General features: G+C 41.7%; 1 protein-coding gene across 2 annotated transcripts in view; it reads right to left on the bottom strand.

Annotated features, from left to right (window-relative positions):
- The window catches only part of LOC113028102 (thyroid hormone receptor alpha-B), a 161,278-nt gene that overhangs the window by 18,368 nt on the left and 128,408 nt on the right, over window positions 1–14,502 (bottom strand). For both annotated transcript variants that reach the window (XM_026178098.1, XM_026178097.1), the window contains 4 exons: window positions 7,172–7,233; window positions 2,198–2,298; window positions 1,248–1,395; window positions 812–1,017 (listed from right to left, as the gene is read on the bottom strand). In XM_026178098.1, the coding sequence (XP_026033883.1) occupies window positions 812–1,017; window positions 1,248–1,395; window positions 2,198–2,298; window positions 7,172–7,233 (517 nt within the window). The remainder of the gene's footprint in view (window positions 1–811; window positions 1,018–1,247; window positions 1,396–2,197; window positions 2,299–7,171; window positions 7,234–14,502) is intronic.

Genomic DNA, 14,502 nt, shown 5'->3' with positions numbered 1-14,502 from the left:
GCAGATTGTTTGCCTTCAAAAGAAAGAGAATTTTCAAAATAAAAGACCCTCTGATAATCTGCTTCGGATGTCTCTCACCTGTATTCCTGATGTAAAGAGTTCTCAGATAAGTTTTGCAAATGAAGTAATGCAAAAAAACCAAACAAAACAAAAGATTTTTTTTAAAGGAGCAATTTTATGCTGTTAAAAGGCTGCTGTACTCCTTTGTTCCTTGCCCCACAGTTTCTGTATGTGTGCAGCTACTATGGATCCTTTATATTGAAAGACAATGAATTGTACTTTTGCCACAGCGTTTATCTGTAGCTCAGCGTGCTGGATTTCAGAAAGGACAACCTTTACATCATGCCGTAATCACCTTGAACTTACAAGTGAAACTGACACAAACAACATCAATAAGTGTCTGTGAGCTCCACCTCAGTCACTGCAAGCTAATCACAGTCCCCCAACACTGTTTGTGAAGCCCGCTGAGGAAGGCAATTAAGCCAGCTTCAAAACAGCAATGGCTAGGTTTTAGTTCGGCTAAGGCTGTCACTGAGTAAAATTAATGAGCTTGTTGCTGTTTATGTTGTCGGAGAAGCAGCTTTTTTCTAAGGTAATGGTGAAACCTAACAAGCTACTTTTTTCAGTAGATAATCTTGTAATGTAAGAAGTCGCCTTAAATTGCTCTAAAGAAATGACAGCAATGAAAAATCCCAGCTGAGGTAACCCTAAGCTATCACTTAAATATGCTGGAAAAACAGTGCGGCAACAATGTAGAAAAGAAAATGCACAATCACAATTGGCTGTGTATCACTGTGCCGTAGCTTCTCACCAGGAATTTGCGCTTCTGCTTCCACTGTGCGCCCTGAGCATTGGTGTGACGATGGGCTTCCGTCACCAAGCGGATCAGCTCCCACTCAGCCCCCGTGGGCTCCGGACGGGTCTGGAGGGATTTTACCATCTCCTCCTTCTTACGCCGCTCCCTGTTCTCCTCAATCAGGCGCCGTTTAGCCACCCGTTTTGAGTCATCCAGTACCACTGGAGGGAAAAGGAGGTGGGAAGAGGAGGAGGAAGAAATTAGAAAAAAAAGGCAGGCACACTGCTTGTGTATCACCTGAAATTTGTTTGCATATATATAAAGTTGCAGCTCCAGCTGTGAAATATTAGGTCCCCGTGCTGTTTAGTCTTACTACCTCTTGAATGTTATTAAAAAAATAAACAAGTGACATCAATTCATTTTCGTTTTATATTTTTGTGCGTGCACTCACAGTCCATGGCCATGCCCACAGCAATGCACTTCTTGAAGCGGCACAGCTGGCACTGGTTGCGGGTGATCTTGTCGATGATGCAGCAACCATCGTACTTACAGGAGTAGGCCGGGTGGAGGTTCTTCTGAATGGTCCTACGAAAAAAACCCTGGAGGTAGACAGAGCAGGCAGACGTGGATGTGACACAGATGGAGAAATACGAGCACAGTAAAAGCCCTGAAAACATTTTGCTTCCAGCCGCAGCCGCTGCTGGCGGGAAGGGAGACATTTTAATTACCGCTGCTGCGTCTTTACTGTGAAATTTATGTGTTTAATGCAAAATTTGATTAAACGTATTGTCAGCCCCACTTGCTACTAAATCTGAGGCAATTTCTGTGAAAGCTACGCGGCGGCCCAATGATCTACGCACAAGACAAACAAACTGTAGATGGAAATGTGAAAGGAGATTTAATATTATGCTTGTATTATTAGATCTAAAGCATTCTTTTGACAGGCGTAGATACTTCTACATACCGAAGGGAAGTGAGCATGAAATATTTACCATAAATCAGATTTATTTGAAAAAAACAAAAGGAAAAAAAGTCTTTTTCCCCCCCAATGCTGCCCAATAACTGAGACATCAAATGCATCATTGCCAGCAACGCTCAATCCCTTCAGTGACGCCTAAATATAAAATGATAAACAAACACATGAGCAAAAGGAAGCAAAGCAGTCTGATCACACAGCACACTGACAGCGAGGAAGACAAATGACACACGGCTCAGAGATGAAGTGACAGCAATATGTGTATGACCTCGGTGCATGGCTGTTCACTATAAAAGAGTGTGCGCGTGCACGGCTGTGAGTCGTGTGTCTTGGCACTTGACCTCGAAGGCATTAAATTAAGTTTTCCTGCAGCAATTATGCGGGTTATGAACCTGCTGTGGGCTTCTCTGGGTTTGTGTGTGTACCTTGCAGCCCTCGCAGGTAATGCAGCGGTAGTGGTAACCCGTGGCCTTGTCGCCACACACCACACATGGCTCATCCTTTTCGAGGTAGCTGGGAATGTACCCTGAAAGAGAAAGAACCAATGAAAAGACAGATCGTGTGTTTCTCACCGATGCTGTGGGCGAGCATCTATAAAACAATTACATCCTACCACGGCAGAAGTACTTCATCATCGTCGTCCTTACCTTTTTGTGCTACTGTACATCACTGTGAATTCAAACCTCTGAATAAGAAAGTAAAAGCACATTTGGAGACCTTGGAAGGAACACAACAGTAGTGTTCGAGTTTTTCACTGTGATGCCTGAATAAAAAAAATCGTCTGTTTCTTCACATCATTTAACCTGCAGGGTAACGCAGTCAGTACCTTTCTAATAGGGACAAGTGCTAATAATTCAAATAGGGCCACTAGACTATACCCACACAGTTTCTGTGGTGAACAGTACCGCTACGCAGCCTGTGGCACCTTTAAAGTGGTCAATGGGAGTTCACTTTCCAGCATCATATTTTTAGTTTTAGACTTTACTAGTGTAATTTTGCATGATTCACATAATAAAAAACTAAGTTACTTATGTTACTGTGACCTTTGAAGCCAAACGGTTTTAGCTCTCGTCTCTTTAAAGCTCCCCTCCTAGTAAACTGTAATGGTTTAACCTTTCTACAGCCATGCAGACGAGCACATCAGTGCACTGTGACACCGCTGTGTGGTTACAGAGGCAGCAGAGCTCACAATCAACCCCACTTACCCTCTGGTGCTACAGTAAATGTGGCCGGAGTTGAAATACTTCTTTTTACACTGGCATATGATAATGCTCTGAGGAGAGCATGTAAGAAGTGAACCCCCATTTGTAATTAGTCTTTAATTAGCAAACAGGATATTCAACAAGGTTTCCAAGTAACTAATAGGGTTAGACTGGGAGGAAGCTGTATTACATGAATTACTTTGGAAAGTCTGCAAACTTTGTTTTAAACTAAAACAAGAAAAAAGTACTATGCATATTTTCCTACTTCAGTCATTCCTTTAAGTTGTGTACTGACACAAAGCTACTCAAATTACTGTGGTCACACAATTAAACACACAAGAGCTTTACTGTTTGGTTTGATCCTAACTGAGCTGAGGTTCTCACAGCAGATACTACAGCGCCAGCTCATCTAAAGTGACAGTATTTGGATTGTTCTCTTTCTGTCCTATTTCACAGTCGTTCCTCTGCTTTAAACTCAGAAAAGGCACAGTTTGTTCTTTTTTCCATACTGCGAGACCAAAAAAGCAAGCAAGGAGACACAGGAAATAGCAGATTTGCAGACATTTCATGTGATATTTACAGTAGCTATGAAGCTGGGAGGGGCGGAGACGATGCACTACAAGTCGCAAAAAAATTCAGTGTGGGTGTTTTAAGTGCAGCCCCACACAAATCTCTGCACTTTGCACATACACGCACTGTGTGTGAGGATCGGGGTGTTGAGATTGTGATCTATCACACAGTATCACCAAGGAAGCGTCTGATTGGTCCCAAATTCATTCTGCAGCACGACAAAGACCCCAATAATAAAGAAAGAAGACTAAAGGTTCGCGCAACAGATGGTTCGGTCCCCACAGAGTTTCAGATTACATTAGGAGACGGAAGCGAATCCACAGAAGAACTGTGGCAAGCTCTCGGTGATTCAAAGAAAAAAAAAAGCTGAAAAACCGGTGATGTTAAAGGCAAAGTACACAATAAGTATTGATTTAATGTAGTTTTACTTTTTCTATTGATTATATTTCTATTAAAAAAATGATATAGAAAATCTAATGAGGGAAATCTTTGAAAGCCTGCTTTTCTTTATTTTTAGCGGTTAAAAATGGATCCAGTGATATACGCTTTTGTGTGTCTGTGTGCGTACACCAAGGCGTGGTGAGAGCAGTGACTGGCAGTGTCAGTTGGGCTCTGCCTTTTTGGCTCGGTTACAGATTTTAGAGGAGGAGGGGGAAGGCAAGAAGCGGATAGTGGGAAGAAGAGAAAAAAGACAAAAGAGAGAGAAGAGCACTTGCCTAAGGCACAAAAGTGACAGTTTTCCAAACTGAGGAGCACTCGGCTTCTTTCTGTCAAATTTAAAAAAAAAAAAAAAAAGATAAGAAGAACTTATCTAAAAAGAGAAAAAGAAAGAAAAGTAGTAAAAGGGAGGTGAGCCAGAGAAATGACAAAAGGTCAGATGGGAGAATGCAGGAGGGGAAAGAGGTTTAAAAAGGAGTCAGAAGAACCAGAGAACCATCACATAAGATAAAATGTGAGCCCCGCTGTGTTGGCAGGGCAGGCAGCAGCAGGCGGATCCCCGAGCCGCTGCTGTGGCTGTGTTTGGAAGCCAAGCCCAAAATCAATACCGCTGCAGCTCTCTGGCTCTGGCTGCCGGCCCCTCCCAGACGGGCCACCAGCAAAACGCAGGAAAAGGAAGGAGATTTTTCAAGTGTGGCTGAGTCAAGATAAATATTTTGTCTCCGCAAGTTTCCCACCATAACACTTGCCGTTTTTGTTTTATCAAAGTGTGTGTGCATGTGAGAGTATGTCTGTGTGTGTGAGTGAAATCGGGTGGGGAGGGGCGTTTGAATCCCTGAAGGAGTCTCGGGATTGTTTCTTAGAGGTCCTTACATGACAACATCCAAGCGAGGTGACATTTGAAACTGTAAACACTGATGACACCGGAGGACAATACTACACCGATAGCTGGAGTTGAATCAACAGCTATTACGCAAAGCTAAGTGCAGCTGTGTTTATTGTCCCTTCCCTGAATGCCACTTAAAATCTATTGCTGTAAATGGATTAAATGCTGTGTTTATGTACCGCTGAAAGGGCCCGAGAAGAATTGATCAAACTACCAATTATGGCAAACGTGGCAAAAATCGTTTTGGTCAATGCGCTTTTGTCTGGTGCTTTTTGTTTTAAACAGCCTTCTTTTAAGCGGTGGACGTCCTTGAACTTTTAATAAATGAATTAAGTTAAAATGAAACTAAAATAGCGGTGGGCACAGGGTTGCTCTGTCAGAGGAGGGTTTATTTTTGCCTGGGAACATAATCCTGCAGGGGCAAAAGCCAGTTTCTGGTTCCTTTACAGAAGATGTGAAAATGCAGACAAAGGGAGCGACAAGAAACTGAGGTGGCAGAAGGCTTGTGCACTTTGAGAGAACGGAAAATAGAGTAATGTGCAAAGGAAAAAAAGAGAATCAGTGCATCCAAAATCCTTGCATTCGCTCCTGCTTATCCTTGTCAGGGTCGCGGGGGGCGCTTGAGCCTATCCCAGCTGTCTTAGGGTGAGAGGCAGGGTACACCCTGGATAGGTTGCCAGTCTGTCGCAGGGCTAACACACAGACAGAGACAAACAACCACACTCACATTCACTCCCCTATTCACACCTATAGGCAATTTAGTGTTTCCAATTAACCTATCCCCACTAACTGCATGTCTCTGGATTGTGGGAGGAAGCCGGAGCACCCGGAGAGAACCCACGCAAACACAGGGAGAACATGCAAACTCCACATAGAAAGACCCCGGCCTGATGGTGGAATTGAACTCAGGCAACAGTGCTGACATCCATGCCACTGTGCTTGCCCTGCATCCAAAATCGAAAACCTAAAATGTTTGATGCACATATTACCAGTAATGCCAGTAATCCAAAACCTCAGTCTTCAGTCTGCAGTCAAAGCTCGTACAAGTTTTTGGTTTAAAGGATGCAACAGTTTGTAACATCATCACAGCCCTGTAAGCACTTATCCTGGCATTTTGGGTGCTCTGGACTTCTTGCAATCTTCTACCGATTGATTAAAAACAAAGAAACTTTTTCAAGCTGTTTCAGCTTTTCCTTGGTGTAATCTGAGAAGTTCTGCGCTCCTGCACATATAACTGACTTGATTGTACACTTCTGTGTCCAGCCTGGAGAACTGGAAGGGGCACGACAAGCTGAAATTACACCAAATGTGCCATATGGATAATAAGGACATGAATGGCTCATTAGCGATTCATGCAAAGCTACTCTTGTAAAGTAGCTCTACTGTAAATCTACTATTTATCAAGATGATTTGGTTACCTAGGCTTAGATTATTGGCTTCATTATTAACATATTATAATCGTCTATATTTATGCTAGTCGCCTATTAATGCACTGTATGGACACAACACAATGATATTATGGTTGTTAAGGTATCCATTCACTTGCTGAGGGTTGGTCCACTCTCAGAGGAAAATTCTGACAGTGTATATAATTGAATCTCAGACAACCATGCCCCTAAGACAGACATACTGTCATACTTTCCCAGTTCAAATGAACCATGGCAGGTAAAGCATGGCACAAGCAGTCATGCAGGGAGGAAGCCTGCTGGGAGGGGAAACATTTGGACTCAGCCTTGGGAGATATATTTTATTAAATCAGCTATCCTGTAGACTTGGATTTTTATGTTGGTGTTCCTCCCACTCTATCGCTCCCAATCTCTCACCTCCCTTCCTCACTCGCTTCTTCCAGCTCAGGGGATTTGGAGCTGTCACTCTGACAATGAACTGCATCCAACATGAAAACAGACAAAGCAGAAGGCTTTCGTTTATTGATGACAGGTGCCAAGATGTTTTACTTCTTCTCTTTGCTCTTGACAAATTGAAAGTGTAATGTACACGCGGCAGGAATCAATCTTGTGCTTAACTTCTTTGCAGTCACTCACTCAGTGCTTGGGTACACTGTGGCGAGACTGAGAGTCCTTTTTTATAAAGCAAAAAAGATTCAGAGAATCCAAAAATATATCAAACACCTCCAAAACAAAGTGCTGGAAAAGCAATTTTCAAAATGAATGGTTACCTATATTTGGAGACTGTTTGTTCTCTAAAGTAAAGGGGTACATCTGAAGACGTCAGGCATATTTCAGGTAAGAGAAGTGCTTTTTTCTTAGGTGCCACTCCAGAGAGTCAATCCATCAGACACTCACCAGTCATGCTCTTCACCGAACATTGGCTGTTCTTCCTCTTCCTTTTTGGGCCATTGAGCCACCTGAGAAATAACAAAGGAACAAAGAGAGACAAGCAAAGAGGAACAATCAACGCCTGTAAATATACAACACTTATTTCTGTAAAGCTGTATGTATGTAGGTCATAAAGAAAATATATAGCCAGGTATGCCAAACACATCACAGTCTGAGCTGAATCAGACAAATCACATCTGGAGGGGGTTTGGCTCACACTGACATCACATTGCAGGCAGGTGTCTGGTTGTTCAGCCAGACAGATTATGTGCCCTCAATTGTGATTTTTCAAATTGCACATCAAAGAACTGCAGACAAATGCTTTCTCCGCGAATGGAAAATAAGTAGATCTGATACAATAGCACCGTTTCCCTTTATGCCAACAAAACCAATCAGCAATGTGGCCACATCGTGAGGGGAAGCCAGCAGATATATTATGTTCCATCCAGTGGTCACTGATTATAAATACAGGTAAGTTCTGTTATATGTCTTTAGATGACAGATGGTAGCTTTGAGCTTGCATTTTGGCAAACACATGGTCAGCACTTCTGTTTATAGAGATTCGTCAGCTTCAAAATCAAGCTAATGAGAATCAATACCAGATGGAAATATCATTTTCCAAGTAATCCAAGTCTCCACGTTAATATCAGGTATAAATGGGCTCCAGGACAGATCTATAAACAACAGATCGAGTGACTAAGAGATAATGTAATCTGTATAATTCATGCTAAACCATATATGGAAAGTAAACTGGCTTCTCTATTTGTGTAAACCTTCTCCCTATATCCATTTACCAGCCAAGCATCTGGTACTCAAATCACGTAGAGATATAGGAGCATGATTTGCCACCATAAATTTTAATTTTCAGTTGTAACTGAGCTCTCTAGACCAAAAGTTAAGTCATAAAGTTTATGTCAAAGAAAAAGGCAGCTTTACTTGCAGCAAATTGATGCATTTTGGCAGTAAAAGCTGAAAGTGCTCCCAAACTGAATCCAAGTAGCAGGAAAAAGACTTTGCGGGGAATACTAGTAAGGTCCCCAAAACCACGCCAATTACGAGATCGCTCATGGGGAAACCCCACAATAGCAGCCGAAAGACAAGAACTGCAAAGAGTGTAGGTGTCAACCATGCAGCCAAAAGCAACACGCATTCACAGCAAGGATGTGCACACACACCTGAAGCCACGCTGACACATGTGGAAGGCATGTAAAGCGCAGATGGGAGCTGGCTGCTTGCAGGAGAGTTATGAAAGCAGAGAGAGGTGAGGTAAGGGGGGTTATGAAAAGCGAGTACAGTATGGGCCGGAGTCAGCGAGTGCTCCCTGCAAGTCTGGGATGTGTTTAGAATCCCAAGAGTCCAGCTCTTTGCTCTCTAACAGCCTCCGGCTCTCCTCCCACACCAGGACCCTTTAACGCCAGCTCCAGGAGAGGGAGCAGGACTCCATTACAACCATAAATAAACTGAGCTCCAACTCTGCTGGACTCTAGGTCACAACACACAAGCCTCTGAGTTAAATTTGCTCTGTGACAGAGATGTATAAGAGTGTACTCTTTATTAATGGGTGAAAGGATCCTTCCTCTGCTGCTACATTTTAATCTTATGAAAGGAGTTTTTAATGAGAGAGTCGCTGCCTTTCTAATGACATAACCGGGTTCAAATGGCGGTCACGGCAAGCCGTCCCTGATTAGCTACTGCAATAAGACATCCAAAGACAGGCATCTAGAGAGATGGATAATTTAATAATTTAAATACTCTTAACTTAAGCATATGAGTGGATTTGAATAGTAAACTTAAAATGGGACTGAACTTCCTAACTCAAGTTGACAAATCATCCCTTTATTAAGTAAAGTTCATGCAAGCTGTTGCCCTGTTAGCCATCAACAACAAATAAATAAAAGGTAGGTTAGTCTCCTCCAGACTGTACATGGATAAAGGAGCGTTAGCCACTGTGAAGTCAGCCATTGTTTGCATACTTGAATTCAGAAGTCTCAACTTTAGCTTATTGCTGTTGCCATCTTGGTCTCTAAAGCCACAATTGGACAATAGTGTAAGCTCCAACTTACCTAATACTAGCAGTGAATTCACATTTTTAGACCCAGCACACTTTCAAGAACGCGAGAAAATAAGTGTCATCTTAATCAAAAAAAATCATAACACGCTTTTCTATTTTCTAGCCTTTTTGTAAAACAGTAAATCTGAAAACTCACGAATAGCAACAATATGAACTGTTTCATGAAATAAATCCAAAAAAGCATCAACATGGACAGTTCAGTGGCTTGATGAGCTTTAAAATCTAGCTGATGCATTTAATAAAGAATAGCTTTAAGCTTGATATAATTTGAACAAATGACTTGCAAAAATATTCAACTGCCATCCAGACTCCATGAACTGTATGGAGGAAGTTAGCGTTTTAACATGAGAGCGTGGCTTCTGGAGCCTTCTTGCTTTATGAAGCGATAAACTCTCTTAACCTAAATGAACAGAAAACAGAGGTGATTGTGTTTGGTCCCTGTGACCACTGCGACTTTGGCCCCTTAGAAATGTTTAAAAAAAAAAAAAACCTTTGCGAGGAACCTAGGAGTGATTTTTGACTCCAATGTAATGTTTGATAAACAGATCAATGCTGTAATCAAGTTTTTTTCATCTTCGGCTACTTGCTAAAGTGAAGCCATTTCTCTTTTTTAGAGACTTTGAGAGAGCTATCCATGCCTTCATTTCATCTTGCCTCGACTATTGTAATAGTCTTTACTCTGCTGTTAGCCTGTCATCAGTTAGCCGTCTGCAGCTGGTCCAAAACACTGCAGCACGGTTACTAAGTGGCACACGCAAGCGAGAACACATATCTCCCATACTGGCATCATTACACTGTCTGCCAGTTAGTTTTCAAATTAATTTTAAGATTTTATTATTTGTTTTTAAGGCGTTGCATGGGTTAGCACCCTCATTCCTTTCCGATCTTTTAAATTGATACACTCCTGCAAACTCCTGCAAAATCACTGAGGTCTGCAGAATTCAAGTACAGAGGAGATCGGGACTTTGGTGCTCCTAAATTGTGGAACAAATTGCCCCTTCACATCAGGACCTCCCCAACACTGGAAACTTTCAAAACCCGTCTGAAAACCAACTTTTACTCCCTGGCTTTTAAATCAGAATGAGTTTGTATGACTTTTATTGATCTTATGTTTTACTCAAATCTTCTAATTTGATGATTGTTTTTCTTAACTTTTATCATGTCTCCCTATGTTTTTCTCTTTTGATTATCTTAATTGTACAGCCATGTGCCATATAAATAAATTTGACTTTGACTTTGATAAAGCGCTATACTGCCATGATTGCAGCTCTCAGTATGTCTTGTTTACACAAAGACAAAACAAAAAAGTTCTACACTAAATGAGCTCCAGTCATGTTACTCATTGCTTAATGTTTCTGTGGCTATATAGCACATTTTTCTTCTCTGCTCTCTTGGTCAAAAAAAAACCACACGTCTGATAAACAACATGTTTTATGTTACTGCTTCTAAATGAGACACAGGCTTTTCTTTTCTCCTCTAAGAGAGCATGTTTTTGTGTTTCACACCAGCAAACATTGTCTCCAACTGGGAAACATAACAATATAATTACCTGTCAGGCTCACGAGTTGCTATAATTGTGCATGAATGCCGGCTCAAACTACCCTTCATATTTTAAACTGGTTTTAATTATAGCAGTGTCTTGTTCTCAGCTATGGTTCCCTTTTGCACTTTTCAGAATACAAATGTGTATTATACTGGGCTCTTGAACAGCCTGTTGAATTAAGGCTTGATTTATCATGACTGTTGGGTATCTTCTTTAGTGGATTTCAGTGGTCAAAAGCACGGTATAATGTTACTGGCACTGACAACCGTCTCCATTTCTAGCAGTTATGCTGCTCACCTGTGAAGCAACACTTCTACATACAACAACAAATTGATGCAATATGCATATTTTACAAAGTAATACCTAAAGAAATCCGAGAGCCTTTGAACACGGCTGTTGTTTTTCATTCACTTTGTGGGCAAACATGTCAGTTAAAGTGCCAGTAGGATGCGAAAAAAAAAGAATTAAAGCTGTCACAGCAGCAGAAAGATGCGATGGGGTTTTCACTCAATGCCACTCAAAGGTAAATATCTCTCCCTCTGCCAACTGGCTCCAACATCACTCCACGGAGCTGCTGGAGGCGACAACCATCAGACTGTCAGCTATGTGACAGCTCAGTCTTCCAGTGCAGCAGCATGTTGGTGCAGATGGGAACATCAGCAAACGGGATGACATCAGATACTCATTAATCAGGTCTCTGTCACTCCTACAAGGACTATACTTCTATACTACACTAAACACTATCCTATACCTCTGCATTTCTGTACAGAGAGTTTGCACAAACCCTAAGGTGCCGCAACACAAGCTCGGCAACGTGAGCTCTGATGAATGATGCAACAAATGGCAGAGTAATGACTAGTGATTCACTGAAAATTATAACAAAATAATAACAAAAACACAGAAACAACAGCTCTTTCTGACCAATTTTAACTAGTGACAGGAAAAAAGGAAATACTTTTCCCTAGCAACCGGTGGTTGCTAACTGGTCTCTAGGCCTTTGTGACCAGAGCAGCCAGCTAGCCTTAGCTAGCTAACGTGGACCACTTGAAAAACAGCGAGAAGATGAGGATCAACAGCAGCCGCAAGTGCAGAGAAACAAACTTTGTATTAAATCAAAATAAGAATTACGTAACCAACAGAGTGAGTTTCTACAAATATGCAAGAGAGGTTTTTAGCCACAGTAAAAAGCATGCTATTAGCATCAGCTAAAGCCATGATAAAATAGGCTATAACCCACCCTAACTTCAAATGTAGTCATGATGTCACATCCACATTGTGGTACCACAACTTAGAACTTATTACCAGATGGCAATGCCTAAAATCAAGGCTTTAATATGGGAATCCAGAAGCTAATGAGTCATATTACATTGCCTATCTCTGCCTTTTATATACAGTCTATGCAGTAACCTCAGAGGTGTTCTTTGTTCAAAGAGCTCTCATTAAAAAAAGACAGACATTGTGACGAGTGACCCTGAAAAATAAAATAGCTGTATAATACATAACATAATGGCATAAAATGACTGTATTTTAAAAAGTGGTTTAGTCTGAAAGCTTTTACGGCTGTTTAGATTCACAGTGGCATGCTGCATCTTCATCTGTTATGATGTTTTGTTGCTACAAACAAACAGAAAAGTAGATTTGTTTTTTATATATATATATATATATATATATATAAATAATTGTATTGCACAGTTGAGGAAGACGTTGGTCACTTAGCACATAGAAGACCTTCTGTTCATGGGTTTAAACTGAATATATGTTGATGGAATCTGAGTCTCTGCAGGTTGAGGCAGGACAGCGTGTGCTATACGAGCATACCAAAGTAAGTTCAATTCCCAGGTCTTGCTCCGCGGCGAGATACAGATTGCAACACAGTTCTAAATGTGCGAGTCCTGTAGACTGTGCCTCTCGGAAAACTCAATGCACATACTCTACATTCTCCGCAGTAAACAGTATAAAACCTAAACTGGCGTTCAAGAGCAGCAGATGAATTCCTTGCGGCTCGACATGTGTGCCGAATGTGGCCGCGCGGTCCAAAAACAAATACACAAGAGAAGAAACAAGAGTTTGAGCCAAAAGGATGACACAAACAAAACACATAGTGCTGACCTGATGTAGCAGTGGGAATGTAAAATATGCATGGCTGAGGTACAGTTCTAGTTAAAGCCGCAGCTAAAGATGTGCACGGCCCTCATGCATGGACACTGTCTGTTTTTCCCACTCTCCTTCACACTGATATCTCGTCCACTCGTGCTATGTTTAGCCTGCTGACCCACATGGATACTCTCTGCCGCTCCCTCCCTTTTATTCCTATCCATGGAACTTGGTACCACCCAGGCTCCTCTTATACAGTCAGCTTCTCCAGTTGTGACTCTGACAGTGAGCGCGACACAGGTATTACTGGTCTGTCAGGTAACTGACACTGGAGGACTTAATAATAAAGATATAGATACACTACATAAAAAGCAGCCAACACCAGTCACAGGGAACTACAGTGTAGATCATTAAGGGTAAATATATATTTCCCCCCGTAAAAAGACAGACAATCTCTGAATACTCTAGCTGTTAATGACATTCAGGCCTTAAATCCTCCCCTCATTAGAGACATATACATTTTTAAAAATAGCATTTATAAAAGGAGCTAAAACAGCTGGTGAGAGCATTTGTTGTTGACTATATTTGGCTGCGGATTAATGCACATCTGGCACTCTAGACCATGTTAATGATGCAACATGTCACAATGAGCCATCAGTCTCCTCTCCCGTGGAACCAGCTCCCAGTTTGGCTGCAGGACAAAGACGTGAAAACCTCTCTACATTTAAACTTTGCTCTTTGATAAAGCTTACAGTTTGAACTGGATCAGGTGACCCTGAATCAACCTTGTGTTATGCTGCTAAAGGCCAGCAAATATTTATTTATAGAGCTCTGCAGGCGCTCTGTAGATAATCGGTCCTACTAACAGAGCACTCAAAGCGCTTTCCTACTACAAGCCTCATTCGCTCACACAAGCTTTTTTTAAACCTAAAATTCACAGTGACGGATGCATCAGGGACAACCCAAGGATGGTATCTAGTATCTAGGAGAGATGGGATCGAACCGCTGACATTCCAATTAGGAGATGACCTGCGCCACCTCCTGAGCCACAGCCGTGGCATTACACACACACAGCTTTTCATAACTTTTGTATGTTGTAACCTCAGTTAAAGTTAAAGTTTTTCTTTATGTAATCAATACATATTTGTAATATTTTTACCCTCCTAACCACGCTCACTCTTCCTTTTTCACACTTATCTACATTCTGCCGATACTCTGCCTGTGATTGGCTAGAGTTTGTTGCCTTTTTTAATCTAGGTGAACGGAAACTGTCTGCTCTGAAGCTCGTGCATCTTAGACAGAACAACACAAAGATGCTCAAAATAGCCTGGAGAATTATATCCATAACAAACACTGAAAGAGGCCCCTGTCCTATGTTTAGAGGGCCACAGTCGCCTATTGTTGTGCTTACATGCTGCGGGCCAACAGCTGCGTCTGCCCCGTCCTATACATCCAGAGCTAATGGACACTTTGTTCCCGCCACACTCTAAATTACAGGCTGAGGAAGAAGGGGATGTAGTATGCCACAGAGTGAAAGCAAGACAACTCCCTCTGATTAAATCCATAACTCTACAGTAACCCAGACATAAC

Source organism: Astatotilapia calliptera, chromosome 8 (genome assembly GCF_900246225.1).
Source record: "Astatotilapia calliptera chromosome 8, fAstCal1.2, whole genome shotgun sequence".
NCBI classification, from domain to species: domain Eukaryota; kingdom Metazoa; phylum Chordata; class Actinopteri; order Cichliformes; family Cichlidae; genus Astatotilapia; species Astatotilapia calliptera.
The sequence above is the reverse complement of the archived record's forward strand: the minus strand, read 5'-3'. Positions and strand labels throughout refer to the sequence as shown.